Source organism: Protopterus annectens, chromosome 2.part0 (genome assembly GCF_019279795.1).
Source record: "Protopterus annectens isolate FY-2018-M chromosome 2.part0, PAN1.0, whole genome shotgun sequence".
Lineage (NCBI taxonomy): Eukaryota > Metazoa > Chordata > Ceratodontiformes > Protopteridae > Protopterus > Protopterus annectens.
The window spans coordinates 1,307,499,907-1,307,523,543 of record NC_056728.1 but is presented as its reverse complement, the minus strand read 5'-3'; the positions used below and the strand labels follow the sequence as shown (position 1 = coordinate 1,307,523,543).

At 43.1% G+C, this 23,637-nt stretch overlaps 1 protein-coding gene across 2 annotated transcripts in view; it reads left to right on the top strand.

Annotated features, from left to right (window-relative positions):
* Positions 1-22,626, top strand: part of EIF2B4 (eukaryotic translation initiation factor 2B subunit delta) — a 979,702-nt gene extending 957,076 nt beyond the window's left edge. For both annotated transcript variants that reach the window (XM_044061494.1, XM_044061493.1), the window contains exon 13: positions 22,340-22,626. In XM_044061494.1, coding sequence (XP_043917429.1) covers positions 22,340-22,539 — 200 coding nt within the window. In that variant the 3' untranslated portion in view covers positions 22,540-22,626. The remainder of the gene's footprint in view (positions 1-22,339) is intronic.
* The last annotated feature ends 1,011 nt before the right edge of the window (positions 22,627-23,637 follow it).

The window sequence follows — 23,637 nt, the reverse complement described above, 5'->3', positions numbered from 1 at the left end:
GCATGTTATTGGATTGCTCAAACAGAAAGTGATGTTGTTTCCTGATTGTGCTGAAAATAAGGATTTTTACAGGATTTATTGCATTCAGCTGAACAGATTGGAAAACATACTTTGCAGTGTGGTTTTGACTCTCTAGAGGCATCTTGCAGGGCTGCTGTAACTGGGTCTGTACTTAGAAGGCATGTTTGGCTTAAGGAGCAATCCCTACCAGATCATGTTAAAGCAAAATTACTGGATGCTCCCCTTAACCAGGACCTCCTGCTTGGCAACAAGGCAGAAGAAGTTCTTAAAAAGATGGAAGAAAAAGCTAAATCTATGCAAACTGTTAAAGATTTTTTACAAGTACAGCCTCCAAGATTTAGTAGGCATTGGCCTTCCAAGAATTGGTCCTTTCCTGCCTCTTCCAGACCTTCTCAGTCCAAACCCAGACCCAGCAGAGCTCCTTGACTGCAGTCCCAGAGTATGCACAGACTAAGCAGTGGGGGGCCTCCAGTTCCAAATCTGGGAGTAGTAAGACTCCCCCTTGTGGTAAACTGTCTCAATGACTTCCTTTTAAAATTTCCAAGCACTTGTCAACTGACTGCCCCTTTGGGGGGAAAGATTACTCTTCATGCAAAGAACTGGGAACTCATTACCCAGGACAAATGGGTTTTAAATATAGTATCCCAGGGATACAGATTTCACTTCCACATGTTGCCAACACCAAGCAGGTGGCCAGACCTACCCCCATATCAGTGGGGAGGCCCAAAAACAAGTGCTTTTTCTCTTAAGCATGGGGGCTATTCAGTTGGTACCAGAAGAGGAAAAGGGACAAGGTTTCTACTCGAGACTTTTCATGGTACCCGGAAAAGACAATTCATGGCATCCTATCCTGGACCTGTCTACTCTAAACACCTTTTTGGAGATTCCAAAATTCAAGATCCTGACTCTTCACCAGTTGCTTCCTATGCTAGTAACCAAAAGTAATGCACCCAGTAGCCATCAAGGAAAACTCCACTTTATTTGAATCAAACACCAGCAAAATCCATTAGTTGTTAAGCGCTTTCATCATAGACAATGACTTCATCAGAACAAGGATAATTCACATGCTTGAAGAGGTCTATATATACCTAAAAAATTAGCACATATTAATCTAATGAATTAGGTTAAATCAATCAGTTAAGAAAAAAACTTGCTTAAAGACACATACAAGAGCCGTGCATGCATGTATATAGACTTTTATACTTGAGAATTTAGTATTTATTTTATATTGGAGTATGTGTCTTTAAGCAAGTTTTTTTCTTAATTGATTGATTGAGTTTTCCATGATGGCTACTGGGTGCATTACTTTTGGTTACTAGTATTTTTTCGTGCATCTTGGAACTTTCTATCATTTGCTTCCTATGCTAGGCAAAGATGCCTGGTTGGCAACACTAGATTTAAAAGAAGAATACCTGCACATACCAATCAGGGAATCTTGCAGACGATATCTACGCTTCAAAGCAGGCTACACACACTATCATTTCTCTGCACTGCCCTTTGGCTTATCTACTGCGCCCAGGGTATTCACAAAGTGCCTAGCTCCAGTTATTGCATTTTGCATGCAAAGAAATATTGAAGTATACCCATACCTGGACGACTGTCTAATTCAGGCAGAAAGCCAGGGCATACTTTTGAATCATCTGGCCTTTGTACAGAGGGTTCTAACTTGTCTGGGGTACACCATAAATGAAAAGAAATCACACCTGGTACCCTGTCAACAAATTATATTCCTGGGAGCACGCTTGAATACAACTTCCCAGATGGCTTTCCTCATGCCAGAGAAACAAATTCATTTGACAACCTACTTCAAACAAGTGGCCACAAAAACCCTGCCATCTGCAAGACAAATACTACACGCCTTGGGGTTTTTGGCCTCCTGCATTCTTCTAATTCCATATGCAAGACTGCATATGAGGAAACTGTAGGGGTATCTAAAAAGCCTATGGTGTCAACATTCTCAGGATCTAGAAGCAATGATTCCTATCGTACCTTATCTACGCCTAGAGTTCCTTTGGTGGGCAGAGGCCTGCCACCAAAACAAGCGACTACCTTTCACACAACCACCTGCCGCCCTAACCCTAACAACAGACGCATCAGACTATGCATGGGGGGCTCACCTGGCAGGGAAGTGCATTCAGGGCAAATGGAACCCAAGTCAAATGCACCTGCATATCAATCAAAAAGAAATGTTAGCTGTACAGAATACTCTGACAGCCTTCAAGGACTACATTCTTCCAGGACAGCTAATGGTAAAGATGGACAACACCACTGTTATGTGGTACATAAACAAGCAGGGGGTACACATTCTTAACCCCCTCTGCAGACTAGCCATGACATTGTAGAACACAGCCTTGAGCTACCAAGTGCACCTACAAGCTCAATTCCTGCCAGGAAAATTAAATACACTGGCAGACAGACTAAGCAGAAACCTCATGGACTCACACAAGTGGAAACTGGAACCAAAGATTTTCATCATGTTGACAAGCAAATGGGGGAGCCCAGATGTAGACCTGTTTCCCACTGCCCAGAACTACCAATTGGACAAATATTGTACAAGGACTCCCCACAAACAAGCCTGGAAGGTGGATGCTCTGTCCTTCAGCTGGGAAAAACCTATCAGTCCATGCCTTCCCCCCTCTGCCTCTTTTCTCCAAAGTACAACTAAAAATCAAACAGGACAAACCAAGGAGGATTTTGATTGCTCCAGACTGGCCACGCCAACACTGGTACCCCCTCCTGCGCAGTGTGTCATGGTTATCCCCATGGCACCTGCCTCAGACACCTCCCCTGTTATCTCAGCAGGAGAACCAGATTCTGCACCCTCAGCTTCTAACACTGAACCTAGCAGCCTGGCTAATTACCTAATCTCTCCTTTAGCATCCCTCAGTAAACCTGTGATGGATATAATTTTAGAGGCAAGGAGGCCTAGTACTAGAAAAATCTTATGCTAAAAAATGGGAAAGATTCTGTGCCTGGAACCAATGTCAAGGGATGAGCACAGCAGCACCCAATTTACCTCAGATTTTACAATACTTAACTGAGATGCTTCACAAGGGCCTATCTTTTTCCTCCATCAAAATTCACGCCTCAGACATTTCAGCTAATTATAACACAGTACCTCCCCTCATGTTCATCGTGCATACAGCTGCAGTCATAACAGATGGGTTTTCCTGCCGTCAGGCGGGTCCTCGGTCGGCCAAATTCCAAAGTCTAGGTCCGGCGTCGGTTGTCGTCACTTCCTCCCTGACGTCAGTGCGACAGGGGTATAAAAGATCCAGCCGACGCCATTTTCTTCAGTCTTTCTTGCCGCGCGGTGCCCGAAGCAGAAGCTGTTCACAAGTGCCGGTCGGCCAGCTCCTGAGATTACGAATATTTTTCAACCGAAGTCTTCTTGAAAGCTAAGTACCCCGTTGGGAAAACTTTTCTTGCCTCAGACCGATGTCAGACAAAGTTAATAATTGCATTTCTTGTGGGAAGCAAATACCGCATAAGGATTTTCATTCCCTCTGCATTCCTTGCCTAGGCCCAGACCACGACGTCTCGGCCTGTCGTTTTTGTGCTACATTCAACAGACACACTATTAAGCATCGGGCGGAGTTCGCCCAACACTATTTTGGCAAAAAATTTAATTACATTATGTCGTCGGATACTCCCGACTCCAGTTTTGAGTAAAAGACGCAAAGATAAGGACCGACATACAAGGTCCGCGACTTCTACCGCGCAGCCCCTGACTACCGACGACACTTCATTGGCGGTGTTTTCTGTGCCCGAGGTCGCAGGCTCTTCGGCCCACACCCCGACTACAGATACCGAAGCCACTATTGGCGGTGAAACTCAGAGTTTAGATAGACCTGCCACCTCTCAAGGTGTCTACAGGCCTTCCTCTTCTTTTTCCATCAAGGCTTTCACTAACTCTAAATCAGCCATGCATACTAAAAGACAAGCTCCACAGGGCCCTTCTCAAGGCCCCATGCCTAAAAAGCAGATGCTCAAAATGGCTGAAGATGTGATTACTCTTGTTAGGGGTTCTCATCCCCCCCCCCCTGGACAAAAGACCCAGAGTGGAGGAAGAATCCCCAGGCCTCCATTATTTCAGACCATTCTGAAGACCAGGAACATTCTTACTCCCCTTTTGAAGATTCTGATGCAGAGGAGTCCATTCCCTCTGCCCCCCCCCCCGAGGATTACTCTTTTGGGGAAACCTTACATACCTTGAGGGAACACTTCCACTGGGAAGGCCAAGAGTACTCAGACTCCAAGAAAAGGCTTAGGGATTTCCTCTTGCTCCCTCAGCACAGGCCTATGGCTATACCTCCTGTCTTAGACATTCTAGATGACGTGTATTCGGAGGCCTGCCTTAACCCAGATTCTTTACCTCCAGCTCCAGTCAAGCCTGACAGGTATTACCGGGTTCCTGACTCACACCAATTTCTATACAAAAGCCATGCGGCTGACCCAGAAACTATATCACAGGGTCCCAAGGGAATTAAGGCCTCCACTGCTAAAAATCCATTACCTTCAGAGAGAGATTCCAGAGCTTTAGAGAGGTGGGGGAAAAAGGTTTACACCTCGGCCACCTTAACCATGAGGGCATTAAACTGTCAGTTCCATATGTTAAAGTACCAACAATTTCTGTTATCACAGTTGAGAAACAAAATGTCACAACCTGAACAACCAGACTTGAAGGAGTTGCAGGATTTGATACATAGTGCAGAACAAGTGGGTAAACATACCTTACAATCTGGTTTTGATGCTTTAGAGGCCTCATGTAGAGCTGCTGTTACAGGATCAGTCATACGTAGACATGCATGGCTCAAAGAGCAAACCTTACCAGATCATGTCAAAGCTAAATTACTAGATGCCCCTCTGCAAAAAGATGTATTGTTTGGTGTTAAAGCTGAGGAGGTATTAAAGAAACTGGAGGAAAAGGCAAAATCAATGCAAACAGTAAAAGATTTCCTACAGGTACAACCTTCACGTTTCAGTAGAAATTGGCCTTCCAAAAATTGGTCCTTTCCAGCCACGGACAGACCCCAAAGAGGTAGATACAGGCACCCGTGGGGCAGAGGGCAATCTGAAGGATCATTTAGAGGCAGACAATGGCAAACACCCACACAAAGAGGTGGTGAGGATAGTTCACAGCCATTCAGAAAGCAGAACCAATGACTTTCCCCTTTGCATGCCAAGCAAGGCTCAAATGGCAGCACCTTTAGGCGGAAAACTGGCATTATTTTCAAAAAATTGGCATATTGTCACAAAAGACAAATGGATCCTGGACATTATAGACAGAGGCTACAGATTTCACTTTCACACCCTTCCAAAAATGAGAGGCATGCCAAACCTGCCACACAATCAAAGGGCAGAGGTACAAAAACAAATTTCAGATCTCATGGACATGAAAGCTATTCAAGAGGTACCTGTACAAGAACAGGATCAAGGTTTTTATTCCAGACTATTCCTGGTACCAAGGAAGGGAAATGATTGGAGACCTATTTTGGACCTATCCATCCTAAACACATTTTTACTCGTGCCAAAATTCAAGATGCTCACATTACAGCAGCTTCTTCCCATGCTGAGCAAGGAGTCTTGGCTGGTAACATTGGACCTCAAGGAGGCATACCTGCATGTCCCAATCAGACAAGATTACAGAAGATACCTCAGATTTCTTGCAGGTTCAACCCATTATCAATTCTCTGCATTGCCCTTTGGCTTATCTACTGCGCCCAGAGTGTTCACGAAATGCCTGGCATCAGTAATCGCCTACTGCAGACTTCAAGGGATACAAATATACCCATATCTGGACGACTGCCTGATCCAAGCGGACAGCAAGCACATACTTATGAAACATCTGGAGTTTGTAATAATGTTGAATTCTCTGGGATACACAGTCAACAAAAAGAAATCAAGGCTAATACCCTCTCAAACAATAATTTTCCTGGTTGCCAGCTTGGATACAAACACCCAGATGGCCCACCTCACGCCAGAGAAACAAGGGCAACTAACTCAATACTTCAGAAAACTGGCAACTTTCACCAGGCTGACTGCAAGGAAAATCCTGCAGGCTCTGGGATTCATGGCATCTTGCATCCTACTAATCCCATGTGCAAAGCTGCATATGAGGAAACTTCAATGGTACCTAAAATGGCACTAAAAATTAAAAGTACTAAAAATTAAAAATTAAAAGCACTACACCCTCACTCCCCACTGGCCCTTGTTTTCAATTAAGGAATTCCCAATATTATTCTAGCATGTCCAAAGGTCAGTTGTCAATCTTCTCTCCGGTCCAGCTGGTGAATCTGGGAATCTTGAGGCAATGTTATAACTGCCTCATGTACACAGACAACCCTCTCCTCCTCCCACATAACACAAATACTTGCGAGAGATGCAGCTATTTAGCCAAACTGGAGGCTGAGCTCTCTCAACTCAGGACTGGCAAGACCAGACAGGAGGAGAAGGCAACTACACACACCACAAAACCAGCCTCACATAATGCTACCACTCCACTGAATCAAACACATAAACACACAAAGACATACTCGGAGGCTCTGAGTAAAATTTACCTAAACAGCAGAGGCCTCCAAAGCAGACACCCAAACAACTGCTACCTCAAGACACCCCACAAGCAACACATAAACCACAAAAGCAGTGTGCAAAGCAGTCACAGCCCTTAAGGCCAAATACAACACCAAACATACTTGTCATAGGTGACTCCATAGTCAGACACACTGGCGTCCCACTCACCAGGCTGAACAAGGAGAGGGTCACAGTAAGCTGCCTATCGGGCTAGAATCCGCCACATAACACAAGCACTCGAGTCACTCCACGGCAAGTACAAATATGACACAGTCATTGTCCATGCTGGTGTGAGAGACCTGAGGTGTAACTGCATGGACTACATGAAAAGAGACATAGAGGAGCTCTCTGATTATGTAGCCCAGGCAGGTATGTCCCTAACCCTGAGCAGTATCCTTCCTTCACCAAGAATGATGCCACAATATAGAGACAAGATGATCAGCTTTAACAATTGGCTTAATGTCTGGTGTCATTCAAAGGGATCCAGTGTCTGTCTCCCTGGGATGACATGCTTGACAAGCCACGCTGCTCAAGGGACGGATTGCACCTGTCACCCCTGGGATTCCGGATATTGGCTAAGGCTCTTGCCACCCCCATAGTGCCTTTTTAGGCAAGGCTCAAATTCTAAACCTACCACCCTAGAAAACAAAAATGGGAAGAAACTGAGGGTAATGCTGCTCAATGCCAGAAGTCTAAATCTCAAAATGCACGCACTCGAGGCCCTTCTCAGTATGGAGAACATCGATGTCTGTGCTGTAACTGAAACCTGGTTCAAGGCTCCTGAGAGCACCCCGGCACTATTAGGTTTTACCTCATATCATGCGTTCTGGCCCCAAAACCCGGACCACACCACAAAAGGAGGGGGTGTATCCATTTTCATAAAGGATACCCACACCTCCAGGTTGGTGGCAACGCACGAAGCTTTGGAAACCATCCAGGTGCAACTAACCATAGGCAAAACTGCTCTACAAATTGTAGCATGCTACAGGCCACCCTCTCAAACTCAGGAACCCCACACAGCCTTCCTGAAGACACTGGAGGGTATAAATGTATCTCCAAACACCATCATATTGGGTGACTTCAACTACCCGAATATAGACTGGGAACATTACTCAAGCCCTAACTTTCTAGGGGTTCCTGGAGTTCATAAATTCAAATGCCATTTAACAGCTAGTCACTGTTCCCACGAGAGGAGAAAATATACTAGATCTCATTGTCACAAACATGGGGACAAAATGCTCCACACCGGAAGTATATCCCTCATTGGTGAGATCTGATCATAAACTAATCTCACTGGAATTCCACATCCCGCCCCCACCCCAAACAAAAAAGACCATAGTGAAGAACTTCTCTAAAGCAAACTTCACACTACTCAAGACTGGTGTGGTATCCTTCAAGGCCCCTGAGCCAGTGGAAACCACAACCCAAGCTGCGGAAGCCCTTACAAATGCCTTCTATGAACACCTCCAGGACTGCATGGATCAGGCAATCCCAAATAAAACCAAGACTCTTTCCACAAAGGGCAAACGTCCAGTCTGGTGGACCCCAGCCATTAACAAACTTTACAATAAGAGGAGAAAGCTCTTACATGATAGAACAAAATCCATAAAAGGGAAGTCACCCCTGATCATTATTAGTAAAAAATACGAGCACTCATAAAATCAACTAAGGCCAATTTTGAGAGAAAATTGCCATGGATTCAAAGGACAATCATAAGGCCTTTTTCAGCTATGTTAGGAACCTGGGTGGAAACTCCCAGATATGCTCAGAATTAGTCCAAAATGATACAAAAATCACTGAACCCACAGACATTGCCAACATACTGGCAGACAGGTTCAGTGCAAACTTCACCCCTCTCCCCTAAAGGAGAGATAACTATCCCAGCCGAGTGTAGCCTCCCGGACATCTCAAATGCGCAGGTGAAAGCTGCTCTCTCTAAAGCTAAAAACACAGCATCCATGGGACCGGATGGTGTCCCCGGCTGTGTGCTACACGAGCTAAATGAGGAATTAAACCCGCACATAAGGCAGCTGTTTAATCTCAGCCTTACCACAGGATACGTGCCCAAGGAGTGGCGTCACGGCAACTGTTGTCCCACTCCACAAAGGCGCCTCACGGACCCTGGTAATTACCGCCCCATAAGCTTAACAAGTCTAGTCTGCAAAGCTATGGAGAGGATCATAATGGAGCTCATAAACAAAGATATAGGGGACTTGCAGACATTGGACCCGACCCAGTTTGGCTTTGTCAAGGGAAGATCATGCCTTTTGAACTTTGTCGACTTCTTCGAAACAGTCACCAAGGCCATTGATGAGGGAAAGGCAGTCCATACAGCCTACCTTGACCTTGCAAAGGCTTTCGACACAATACCCCACTCGGGTATTGTAGAAAAACTTACCAGCTTAAATGTAAACCCATATGTCACAAGATGGGTTGCAAACTGGCTTAAGGACAGAACCCACAGGGTTAGAGTTGCTGTCGCTGTGTCAGACTCCAAGCCGGTCACAAGTGGTGTCCCACAGGGCTCGGTTCTTGGCCCCCTATTGTTTGGTATCTACTTCTCAGAAGTACAGGCCAACATAGGAGGACTTTGGCTGACAAAGTTTGCAGACTACTGCAAACTGGGCGCCATATTGGAAAGTGCATCAGACACGGATATCCTTCAGAAGGGACTCACGGAAACAGATAGCTGGTGCCAGAGCCATGGCCTGAAGTTAAACGCCAAAAAATGTATAGTCATACCCTTCGGGAAAAACAAGGTAACCCCAAGCTACCATATAGGTGGCAATCCACTAAGCACAGAAGAGGTTATCAGGGACCTGGGGACCCAGGTTGACAGTGGCCTTTCTTTTGACACTCACATTGCTAAAGTGGTTAGAAAGACCTTCTACATTGCCCACCTGATCATGAAGGGATTCACATCCAGATCTAGTGAGGTTATTGTTCCCCTGTACTCTTCACTTATCAGACCAATGATCGAGTACAATGCCCCATTCGGGATGTATCTCACCCGACATCTGCAGCAATTGGAGAGACCCCAAAAGTTCCTCACCAAAAGGATAAAGGGACTCCAAAATCTGTCATATGCTGCCAGATTGAAGAAACTCCAGCTCTATTCAGTCGCATACCGTCTGCTCAGAGGTGACATGTGCCTGACATACAAGGCCATGTCCAACCCGGAATTAATGGACATGCTCCACCTCAAAAAATCCAAATCCACCAAAACCACTAGAGCAAGCGACTTAAACCTTAGCACGGATATAAATAGGACATGCTGGAGGGATAGATTTATCACTCAGAGACTCCCTATGCTGTGGAATAAAATCCCGGTCCATGTGAGGCAGAGCACCTCGCTGACTCTGTTCAAGAGAAATCTAGACCTGTGGATGGGAGATCGTAGGTTTACCCCGGGAATCATCTCTGTGTCACTGCTGGACAGAGGCACAACAAACTAATGGGCACAGTATTTTTTCATATAAGGGGTGGCGTAAGCCACAAAAATTTGGGCTAGGCTTATAAATGCCTTAGGGCAGATAGCCTAGTATAAACCTATGAACCTATGAACCTAAAAAACCTATGGTCTCAACACAGCCACAGTTTGGAAACAATAATACCACTAATTCCATGTCTTCAAAAGGAATTTCTGTGGTGGGCTCAAGCATGCCAAAGAAACACAGGTCTCCCATTCTGCAAGCCTCAAGCAAATCAAATCATCACAACAGATGCCTCGGACTACTGGGGCACATGACAGATCGGTGCATTCAGGGCAAATGGTCCCAAAAAGAAAAGCACCTACACATCAATCAGAAGGAAATGCTAGCAGTAATAAATGCTATTATAGCTTTCAAAGACCTACTGCATCCAGGCCAGCTATTGATAAGGATGGACAACACCACAGTAATGTGGTACTTAAAGAAACAGGGAGGTACCCATTCATACCCCCTATGCAGGCAAGCCATGTCTCTTTGGAGCATGGCTCTGGAATTACAAATCGAGCTTCAAGCACAGTACCTGCCAGGCAAGGAAAACACACTGGCAGACAACCTAAGCAGAAATATGATAGATCCACATGAATGGAAGTTGCATCCTCAAGTTTTCACAAAGATAACTCAAGCATGGGGAAGGCCAGACATAGATCTCTTTGCCTCCCACAGAAATCACCAATTGGCAAAACTCTGCTCAAGGACCTTTCATCCGCAGGCCTGGAAAGTGGACGCACTCTCCTTCAGTTGGGCAACAATGACAGTTTATGCCTTTCCACCTCTCCCTCTGCTGCCCAAAGTTCTATTAAAAACCAGAGTAGACAGACCAAAGATGATTCTCATTGCTCCAGACTGGCCAAGACAACACTGGTACCCACTCCTGAAAAGCCTGACGCATTCCCCACCATGGATCCTGCCTCTAATGCCTCTTCTACTGACTCAGCACAACTTCAAAACTCTTCACAGTCAGCTGAAAACACTCAATCTAGCCGCATGGAAGATTCCTTAAATTCACAACAGGCCCTACTCTCCAAGGAGGTGCAGGATGTCATTTTGGAGGCCAGAAGACCTTCTACAAGAAAAGCCTACTCTGCGAAATGGAAACGGTTTTGTGCCTGGAATGAGAAAAGGGTCAGAATCCTGGAATACTGAATTTACCCCAAATATTACAGTACCTAGCTGAGATGCTAAGCAATGGACTTTCATTCTCCTCCATCAAAATCCATGCCTCAGCCATTTCTGCAGAATACAACACTGATCCTCCTTTATTCTCTCACCCCCTCTTAAGACAGTTCCTCAGAGGGGCTAAGAATATAAAACCCCCAAGGAAACAACCAGTACCTGCTTGGGACCTCAATTTCATACTAGAAAAATTGACCTTGCCTCCTTTTGAGCCAGCTGCTTCAACAGAACTGCAATACTTGTCTTGGAAAACAGCCTTCCTCCTGGCAATCACTTCAGCTCGCAGGGTTTCGGAACTACAAGCCCTCATGGCTGTGCAGCCTTTCATCATTCTCCATCAGGACAGAGTTACCTTATGAACCAATCCGTCCTTTATGCCAAAGGTAGTATCCTGGGTAGCCTTGAATCAGGCTATCCACTTACCTACCTTTTACCCTAATCCTCAAAACAAAGGGGAAAGACTACTACATTCCTTGGACATTCACAGACAGCTGCGTTATTATTTGGACAGAACAAAGCCTTTCAGAAAATCAGAGCAACTCTTTGTGTCCTATGCTGCAGGAGCTCAAGGGAAGCCTATTTCCAAACAGACAATCTCAAAGTGGATAGCCCACTGCATACACTTTTGTTACTCTTTTCATGGTAAATCTGTACCTGCAGGCATCAGATCTCACTCCACAAGGGCCACAGCTACCTCTGCAGCCTTCCTCAGGGGGGTTCCTACCAAAGATATTTTGGAAGCAGCCACTTGGAGTTCCGTACATACCTTCTCCAAGCACTATAACCTACCATTATACTCCAAATCTAGAGCAGGCTTTGCCACTGCAGTCTTGCAGGGCATCCTGGCTCCTCCTAGTTCCACCTAGTGCCTACCACCTCTTTTCTAGCTTTGGGATTCTACCCATCTGTTATGACTGCAGCTGTATGCACGATGAACATAGTACAGTTTTGTACCTACCATAAATGTAGACGTTCGAGTGCTAATACAGCTGCAGTCCAGGTTTCCCTCCCTCCTGCCCCTCTTGGGACAGGCCTAACGGCTAACACCTCCTCATACAACCTGATTGGGGTATTCTTTTATGGTGTATTTGCTTGCAACTACTGTTTTTTGATTATATTGCATTGCATTATTACATAATTTTATGTATTGCCTTCCTTCTGGGGGCACCTGACATCTGGGGCAAGAAAAACTGAAGAAAATGGCGTTGGCTGGATCTTTTATACCCCTGTCGCACTGACGTCAGGGAGGAAGCGACAACAACCGACGCCGGACCTAGACTTTGGAATTCGGCCGACCGAGGACCCAACTGATGGCAGGAAAACCCATCTGTTATGACTGCAGCTGTATTAGCACTCGAACATCTACATTTATGGTAGGTACAAAACTGTACTTTCTCTCCACTGCTCAAGCAGTTCCTCAGAGGGGCCAAAATTTTGAGACCACCCAGGAGAGTTCCAACTCCAGCCTGGGACCTTAACTTTGTTTTGGAAAAACTCACTCTACCTCCTTTCGAGCCAGCTGCTACTGCAGACTTAAAATTTCTTTCTTGGAAAACAGCTTTCCTTTTAGCAATCACTGAAGCAAGAAGGGTATCTGAATTACAGGGCCTTATGGCAGTGGAGCCTTTCATCATCTTTCATGTGGACAGGGTGTCCCTCAGAACCAACCCAACCTTCATGCCCAAGGTGGTATCCAGTGTGGCTCTTAATCAGTCCATTCATTTGCCAACCTTCTTTCCCAATCCACAGAACAAAGGGGAACAGATACTTCATTCCTTAGATGTGCACAGACAACTTAGATTCTACTTGGACAGGACTAAACCTCAAAGGAAATCTGAACAACTGCTGGTGGCATTTGCTGCAGGGTCAGAGGGGAAGGCTATTTCAAAGCAAACCATTTCTAAATGGATAGGCCATTGCATTCATTTCTGCTATAAGCACCATGGAAAACCTATCCCACAGGGGATCAGACCTCACTCTACCAGGGCTGCATCTACCTCTACAGCCTTTCTCAGAGGCGTCCCTAGCAGGGACATCCTAGAAGCTACTACCTGGAGTTCTGTACATACTTTCATCAAGCATTATCATTTACCAAATTTCTCTAAATCCAGAGCTAGCTTTGCCACTGCAGTCTTGCAGAGCCTTATAGCGGTCCTAATGCTATCTAAATTCCTCCTCCCAACCATAGATTTGGGAATCTACCCAAATGTAATGACTGCAACAGTGAAACACGAAGAACATAGTACAGTTGTGTACACTTACCATAAATGTAGATGTTCGAGTGTATTCACTGTTGCAGTCCTGGTTACCCTCCCTCCAGCCCCCTAACTTCTTTTAGCTATACCTCTACTTTCCTTTACTATGCTTAAAAGCTTTTTTGTGTATTTTCTTTTTTGTTGGAGGTATGTCATTGTATTTTTATATTTAACTGCTTTCCATTAGGGGGGCAACTGACATCTGGGGCAAGAAAAACTGATGTAATGGCGTTGGCTGCATGTTTTATACTCCTGACGACCTGACATCATGGAAAAAGGGACAGCAACTGCCGCAGTACCCAAGACATTGTTAATCAGGCAGACTGAGGGCTACCTGTAAGCAGATAACCCAAATGTAATGACTGAAACAGTGGATACACTTGAACATCTACATTTATGGTAAGTGTACACAACTTTACTTTCCTCCAGAGCAGCAGGAAAGGGGTTTTATTACAGAATGTTTCTCATCCCAAGAAAAGACTACCCTTGGAGGCCCATTCTAGACCTTTCCCTATTGAACACTTTCCTGGTGGTGCCTTCTTTCAGGATGCTATATCTGCAATCTGTTCTTCCCTTGGTTCCCCCTCAAGCCTTCCCTAGCCTCTCAGATCTCAAGGATGCTTATCTACATATCCCTATTCACCCACAATTCAGGAAGTTCATGCGTTTCTCAGTAGGTTCTTTGCACTTTTGGTTTTCTGCCTTGCCTTTTGGTCTTTCCAGTGCTCCAAGAGTATTCACAAAGTGCCTAGCCCCAGCCATAGCCTATGTGAGGCTGAACGGGCTGCAAGTCTACCCCTACTTGGACAATCTGCTGTTTCTGGCCAACAATCCAGACCTGTTAATCCAGCACCTGGACCTAGCTATCCCTTTCCTGCAGGGCCTAGGATTCTCAATAAATTTCAAAAAATCAAGTCTAACCCTAAGTCTGGATCTCATTTTCCTGAGGTGCAGGTTCTGGACAGACTTGATGATATTTTTTTCTCCCTTCAGAAAAAAATAATTTCTGTCATAGCATACATGGAGTCTCTCTTGCCTCTTTCTTACATTACGGGCAGGAAGTTTCTGAGACTGCTGGAGTTCATGGCCTCCACAATCACCATGTTACCTTTTGCAAAATTACACATGAGAAGGTTCCAGTGGTTCCTGAAGACAGTTTGATCCCAGCATGCTCATCTTTTAGATGTTCTGATTCTTCTTCTTCCCTGCCTGACAGTACAGCTATATTGGTGGATGCAGCAACTCAGTCAGAACCCTGGCCTACCACTTCAGGTACCTCAGCCAGCTCAGAAGCTTTTCACAGACGCTTCAGATTTAGGTTGGGGAGCAACCTTTGCTTCCAGGAAGGTGCAGGGCCTTTGCCCCCCCCCCTCTAAAAAGAGGGAGCACATCAACATCAGAGAGATGAAGGCTCTGATTCTAGCCCTGCAGACATTTCACCCTCAATTCTTGCCAAGACCTCTCAAGATTCGTACAGACAGTACCACTCCCCTTTGTTACATAAACAAGCAGGGGGGCACAGAATCTTAGCATCTCTGTTGCCAAGCTATCAAAGCATGGGAATTGGCTATTCAATACAAAGTGACACTGCATGCTGTCTACCTCCCCTTTCCCCAGAATTCAGTGGCAGATGTATTAAGCAGATCCATGACACAATCCCATGAGTGGATGCTTCACAGGGATGTGTTCCTGGATCTAGTTCACTGGGTCCAGAATTGGACCTCTTAACCTCCCCTTTGAACAGATAACTTCCTCTTTTTTGTGTCAGGATCCCTCACCCTCAGGCTTGGAAGATAGATGCTCTATCCTTCTCATGGAAGGGGATGTTTCTCTATGCATGCCCCCCTTCCATCTAATTCAGAAAGTCCTGTTGAAGATTCTACAGGAAAAAACAAAGAATCTTGCTAGTGACCCCTTTTTGGCCAAGACGGCACTGGTTCCCTCTTCTTCTGCAGTTAGCCAAGGTCATAAAAACTCTAAATGCTACTTGTAAACCAGGGTTGAATGACAGTATATCTATAGCCCAAATTCTTAAGCAAAGAGCAATGGTGGTGTAATTATTTAGACTTTTTATTACCAGGATTTAAACTACAAGGTATAGGTTATTTTACATGTCCATTACAAAATATTAATTTGTAATTAAAGTACATTTATTTCTGTGTAGTACATTGAAGTTTGTAGTTATTCTAAATGGATTAATACTGTTTTCAAAAAACATATACATTTTTTACTGATTCATTTTTTATTTTATTATGGAGTGTTTTATAATGAATATGAATATGAAAGAAGGGTCACTCTTATCATTCCCTATATTAGCTGTGACATTATGGGAGCAGGCTGTTCAAGTAGATTTGTCTCTTCAGGCCATTTATATTGCAGCTCCATTAAGTATTCTGGCAAAACACATTTAAGCAAATAAGTAACTATCTTCTCCTTCTTCAGTGCTTGGCATAAAGCAGTTTCTCTTGATCATCAAATTATAGTGTTTTTAAAGGGAGATCTCTTTGCCTTTCATTTGAATCAGCTTTCCTTATTTTGTTTCATAGCCCCTCATAGGGAAGACTGGTTGATGAATGCATTCATCTTTTGGGCCTCTGTTTCCTCCAACAGTACTGATTCAGAGAATAATTCTCAAGATAAAGGAAAGATAATTTTATTTTATTTTATTTTGAATTTGTTAATCAGGATGGAGGACTGATCCCATTGCACTCATTTCAGTCCCAACCTGGGAGAAACACAATAGATACATGAGATTGTATTCAGATTGAATGACACAATGCAGTATATGCAGATATTATATACAAAGTGAATATCATAGTTGGCTTGAGGGTATAAAGGCAATAGACAAATGGCATTATGTACAGTCACTGAATAAAAAAGCCATATATGCATGCATTATATGTAGAGTGGCATCAGAGTTGACATGCATGATTGAATCACAGTCAGAAATAGTCAGAACAAGGTATGTAGGCAGAATATGAAATGAAAAAGTTAAGTTGTATGACCAGAGAGAGATAGCAACTGCAGTTTCCTAGTGTCCTGAAATGTGCTTCTATTTGTGAATGGAAAATGGGGTAAAGAGGAATGATCTTTAAGAAAAGAAGGGAAAGTTTCCCACAGATTGGGACCAAGGTCTGAGAAAGCGTGGTCTGTGCAGTGAAGCCTAGTTTGGTGGAGACGACATGACTGGTTAAGATGTCTAAGACTGTATATCGGTGCATCTCTGAATAGTCTGGAAGGTGATAAGTTTAAATAGTTAAGAGGCAAGCAGAAAATCAGGATGTGGTTTCACAGGTAGCCAATTAACTTTCTGAATAGTTTTGCAGTATTGTCCATTTTTTGGGAGAGTGTGTTGAATCTGCAAATGGCATTTGATGAGGACTGAATGGTGGATATATTTCTTTCAGAATCTTTAGCAATTAGTGGGCGACTGTATTCTGTCTGAGTCAGTAAAACAGCTTTACCTGTGGCATTTTTACAGGGTCTGGAAAGAAAAGGAGAGATCCTATTAGCCCAGAATAGGCAAGAGTTGATTTTTGTGTGTGTGTGTGTAATCCAGGTAGAAGTTTAGGAAGTGGTCCAACCGTATGCCTAGTTTGAATTTAATTAGAACACATCTAATTCTCATAGCTCATCAATGGTGAAGACAAGTACAGCTCACCATTGGTTTCCACATCACTCGCCCAACCTGTCATTCTTTTTCTACTTGAAAATCTGTAATCACTTCATAAAGGCAGAATGTTGAAAAACAAATCTGTCAGTGTCCTTGCTAGAAAGACTTTAGGTTGAATTTTCATATCGTGTTTTCTCTTCAGAGATGAAAATATACTAAACAAATCTAAGAGAGCTGCCATCAGAAATAATTGTCTAAATGGTACAGATTTCCACATCAGATCAGGGTTATGGTGTTGGCCCTCTTTCTTGTTCTGTACTGAACCTTCTCCAGTACTTCTCACTATATGGGCAGTTGACCCTGTCTGCACTTGCACATATACATTATTCCTCGCTACACCACTCATATCTGCTGCTTGGTAGATGCCTGTCCCTGGATTTTTGTTCTGCTTTGCTGTTAACACCCTGCATCTGCAGGATATCAGTACTGCAGTGAATAAGACTGCCTCCCTTCCCACAGGACGTATGAGAAGGTGTGGACTGATCAGTCCCATGCTTTTCAGTTGGTTCATCTAGGACCCAAACTGTTACTTAACTCAGGTTGTTTTGGTTTTAGTCAGAGCGTTATCCCTCTACACCACAAGCCTGTGGACTACCTTGCTTATTATTTTTAACTGAGGACTTAAATGAAGTTTCACTGATGAGTAAATTATGTGTTGTCTTTGCTTTTTTGACCCTGTATCCTGCCAGATTTTTTCAGATAGCTGTGAAACAATGTGTGAAATTCAGTCTTCTCCAAATACCTCCAAGCATACTGTCTGTCCTGTCTGTGATTTGAATTTTGTGATTGAGAAGCTGACTGCCTTTTTGATCTTTTAAGCAGCAGAACCCTTGCCCCTTATGGATAGGAATACCATTTGGTTTGGATTATTGGTACTTAAATTACAAGAACTTACAACTTGTTGGTAATGCAGTAAAGATCTTCATGCATCAGTAGCCTAGGAAGCATCTCCAAACCTATGTGGTACATTTTATAAGTCACAGGAGCCTGTTCATATTTACTCTGCAGTTTAGGAATCTTGCTTGGGAAATAACCCAGGAATCAGGGCTGGACATGAGGTTAACTACATCCCATTTTGGAAGAATGCTTTAGACAAGCTAAGCAGTGCACAACTGGATGCACATGAAAGGATTTTAAGTAGGTAATGTGTCCTTGGACTTGACACATACACACAGGTAGGGTGTGCCAGATGTAGATCTTAATGCTTCTCCAGACAAAAGGCAGCTGAGAACATCGTGTACCATAGCAGCAGCTGTAAGATCATTGACAGTGAATGCCTTCTCCATGCCATGTACAGGTGTGTCTCTGTACGTAGAGCCATAACTTGGACTAAGGGGACGCAAGCTGTTAAGGGCATGATCAGCAGTTGCCAGTGGGGTGCGAGTGTTGTGCCAGTGTTCTTTATAAAGATGGGCAATATTTCAATTTCTTAGATGAATGTCAGTACTGCATCCAGAGTTGCTTTAGTCTGTTAAGCTTGTCCCCACTCTCCTTTTTTCAATGGTCTGGGAACTGGGGAACTGCCCTGGGTGCCAGATGATTTAGTTATGAGTCTGTCTACTTTCCCTGTAGTACTGTTGATCCCCAGAGTATTACAGAACAAGGAAGACATGCCAAAATGCTGTTTATAGCTCCCTTTTGGTCAAGCCAGCATGGATTTTCCCTCCTTATGTGCCTGGCAAGGACTGAACCCATACTGTTGCTTCAGCATGAGCACATGGACTTCTGAACTTATAACACAGGGTTTCTGCTACACCCAAATCAGTGGAATTTAAGGCTGAAAGCTTGGATTTTGTAGCATTCATCCAGTTATTCAGGCATGTTTTCAGAGGACTTGCTAAATATGCATAGGAGTCCCTGGTTCTCACCTGTCTGTCAAACCATTACAGAAGACGACTGTTGGATGTTTCAGCTATTTCCATCTGCCTCTTAAGCAGTTCCTGGAGTATGTGTGGCATCATAAAGCAACAGAAAAATAAATTCCTCTACTTTGTACCTTACGTGTCTTAGAAAAGCTGGGTTTGACATCCTTTGAACCATCTGCTTTCATTCCCCTCATAGTCATGGTGTTGAATCACTTTTTTAGTGTTGTTTCCTGTGTCAGGGGATTTCAGAATTACAAATCTTGTGCTGTTGACCTTCCTGTTTTTTTTTTTATTCATAGAACAAGGGAGGACCAATGTTATATTCCTTGGATGAGTACAAACAGTTGAGATTGTATTTGGAAAATGGCTAAGCAGCTAAGAAGTCAGATCAACTTTTAACTTATTTGCAAAGGGCAAGAAGGGGAAGCTGAATATGTTAAAAAGGCTTGTTCCTGACCACATTAAGGGTCATTCTACTACAGCCACAGCAGCCTTTTTCAGGGTTGTAAACACTCAATCCCTTTTAGAAGTCGCTACTTGGTCATCAGTCTATTCTTTCACTAAACACTACAACCTAAGTTTTACATTCATGTCTAGGGCAGGGTTTGCCGTGACTGTCTTTTATGGTCTGCTCACACAACTTTCTTAAGGCCAGCCGCCCGCTGGTCCTTGACTTCTGGAAGTATTTCTAGACATCACAATAGCAACAGTGAATATTACAATGATTAGACTAGAATTGTGATAACTTACCATAACTATAAAAAAGTTGAGACTATTCACTGTTGTCCTAATCACTTTCCACTATACACTCTCTCTCTTCTTTTGGGCATGTTGGCATTGGGTTAAGTATCCTATTTACCCTACCTCTGCCTTTTTTCTATGTCCCTTCCAAGCACACTCCGTCTAAACACCTAGAGCCCATAGAGGTGGATTGCAGCTTTGTGGTTGGGTCACTTCTCTCTGAAGGTGTCTTTCCCAGGTCTTCCTGTGCTCTGGAACCTCCACAGAGGTCTCCTGGTTCTGACAGGACAAGAAAGCCCTGAAAATGGCCACTACAAACTTCCTTCTTAAACCACCAAAATTCAGGTGGGAGGCAGTTGGCTGAGGCCAAGAGGGGGGAAGGTAGAGCTCTGGAAGTCAGGTTGACCTTTTGACTACTGCAGGCAGAAATCCCAGATGCTGGGACTGCAGCAATGAATATACTCATATACAGCAAATTCCTAACTCAGCTGTACTTTCTAAAGAGACTTGCTGAGTTGAGTAAATATAACCTACAGTAGCAGTGTATGTTTAAGTTTTTAGACCTCCCAACCCTGATCTTCAAGATCCCTTCTTTTCTGTAGTGTCTCATTTTTTTACCTCAGTGTATGGCAATAACCATATTATCAGCTGAAGAAAGAGCTGAACAGAAGTGAGTTACCACCCACAGGCAATGTGTTTTTTATGATGCCTTACTTACAGTATTTCTCATGCCTAAAGTGTAGTGATATCAGTCTGTCTTTTGTATGTAGATCATTAGAGTCCCTGGTCTCTGCCATGTGCTGTTGCCCTAGCTGTGAATCCCTTTCCTTTCACCTGGTATAACCAAGCCAGCAAAATGCTGCTCCTTCCTACCCTGACCAGCTTGATTGCTTAGGAACCAGGTCCAGTAGTGAAACCTGGGTCTTATGACATACAGTCAGGTCTCCTTCTCTTTGTGCAGTGGAAAAGGCCTAAAAAGTAAAATTTTGAATACAGGTTAATTACTGCAAAAGCACTATTGCACGAAAGTGTGTTGGTTTTAATATGTTAAAGTTTATCTTCCTTGGTACTTTGAGACAATTTTTTTTTGTTTTGTTTTTTTCACCTGGCGCAGTTTTGTCTGATTGAGCTTATTTTCTTTTGTTTTAACAGTTACTGTTAGGATTAGGGTTAGTACATGTAAGTAAGCCAGCTACACCCGTATTTGGTATACTAACCTTAACCCTAACTCTAACCTTACTCCCAACCCTAACTGTAACTTTGGTCTCCACCATTAATGCTAACACTGACCCTAATCCACCCTGAGACTAACTATAACCCCATTCCAAACAAAGGCATATTCTCACAAATTGTATTTCACATGCACGCTCAGTATTTTGATCCAGTTTGGCCATATGTTGTTTCTCACCAACTATGTCACCTTCTGATATGTAACACTTCTACATATTGGTATGTTTGTTTATTTCCATTTGTTTACGCAAATGGTCTGCTGGGCCAAAGCCCATTTTCAGTAGACGCCTGTGGAGAAAATCTCCACAATTACAAATACATGAGAAAATGTTAGCATTTTTTGCATTCAGAGGACTTGCTAATACACATTATTTAATCACATGTAACAAAGTAATTGACACAGACAAAAAGTATAGAGCACATTATACTGGTGGAGTGCGAGAGTCACATATTTAAACCTGATAGGTAGTAGTCTGTTGGCAGCTAGTAACATGCCTACATGAGTAGTAAGGGAATTTCTATTTTGGGAGAACACCCCAGACTTTCGCTTCATTACTTGAGGAGAGTCATTGTAAGTGAGATGATTACAACGATTACATCCATGTTCTTATCAGTGGATATTCCTGCAGAGTGAGCTCATTGAGGTCAGCCTCTCAGTATAGGCATATATTTTATGTTTAGGAGTCATGTAGAATATATACCTTAGAATGAATTAAAAGCAGTCATTTACTTATTGGTGAGAGTACAACTGAGAAAGCAGAGTCCTTTGAAAAAACATTGTATGTTGCAGCTGTTTCTTTATACAGATGGCATTAGTTTGGGCCTTTCTGACTTTGAGTGCTGTGGTAATACGTTCATAAGTGTTGACTGTGTGTAGTGATGCATTTTTCTGCACACACACACACACGCACACACACACACACACACACATATATATATATATATATATATATATATATATATATATATATCTATAGTGTGCTTATCATGAGCTGCCTCTATTTACTACACTTCTGTTTTTTGCTCACTCTCTTTCAATATTTAATTTGTATTCTTACATTCTGCCTCAGGTTTCCCATCCACAGGCTGCATAGAAAATAACTGTGGTTGAAATAAGACATGAAACATGTTTTAGTGTTCTTGCTTATTTTTGGATAAAACTTTATCTTTGTGTTATATATTTATTTTAACAGTGCAGCTGTACCTTGTTGACATGCCTCTGTTATTGAGCTGTTCAACACTGAGGATACAGCTTTGTGTAAACTTTAATGTAAAGCTATGTATTTTGCCTTCATCTAGTGTTTATATTTATTTCAGATGACCCTGATGACCTCATTGTGACCCAGAAAGGAAGTACTCATTTGGAGGACTGGCAGAACAACAGCTGTTTGCGCCTTCTAAATCTAGTCTATGATGTCACACCACCTGATTTTGTGGATTTAGTTATTACAGACTTGGGAATGATACCTTGTACCTCTGTGCCTGTAGTGCTTCGAGTGAAAAATGTAGAGCAGTAATGAAGGAGCTTAGGCTGTTCTTCGAAACTCTACAGGACCAGCAATTCCTTGTATATTTTTGTTGTGTAATAAAAAGGTCCAACTCTTCCCATGTGGTGTGTTTTATAATGGTGAGCTATTTGATTAGGGCAACCAAGTTAGTAAACTAGACAGAAATTGTCTCCTTCGTCACATAATCCAGGAGGACCCTGAACCTCATGTAATGTACAAATACTAGATTATGCAAAGTACTTAAAAGAAAATGTCAATACGTTAAGGTATGTCTTAATAATTTGTGTAGACCTTGCATATGATGGCAGAAACTTGCACCAGAATAACAGATGAACACAAGTCAGAAAACCCTATAGAAAAAAAACCGAGAACATATAAAACTGCACTGACAGCCCTTAGTAATAGTTAAAAAAAAAAAAAAAAAAAAAAACAGCTGGAAGAGCAGTATGTTTAAAAAAAAAAAAAGTGCAAGAAAGAAACCTCAGTGAGAATTAAAAAATGAGAAATAAGATGTTAGAAATTATAGTGTGATCTGTACATCATCAGTGCAGGTAAAGACTATATAGACTGTTTCATCTGGGAAGCAGCATCTCAGAAGGTAAGTCATCATTCAGTTGGATAAGAGTATGCATTGTTCTTTCCACAATACTTCAAATTTAGATCCATCCGATGGGATTATCCTTCTCCAGTGCTCATCAACTGGTAAATAAAAAATCCAGACACAATGTTTTTTGGGAGTCAGACTGGTATCCTTTGTGAGTAGAGAGGCATTCAGTTTTATTTATATATTTATTTATTTATCATTTATTAACTGCTCAGATGTTCTTCGTGTTTCACTGTTGCAGTCATCACATTTGAGTTATCTGCTTGCAGTAGCCCTCAGTCGGCCTGATTATCAAAGTCTTGGGTCCTGCATCGGTTGCTGTCTCATCTTCCATGAAGTTAGGTAGTCAGGGGTATAAAGCATGCAGCCGACGCCATTACATCAGTCTGTCTTGCCGTGCAGTGCCCGAAGCAGAAGCAGTTTGCAAGTGCCAGTCGGCCGACTCCTGAAATTTTCTTTTTCGAGTTTCAGAACCAAAGTCTTCAACTAAAGCTAAGTACCCC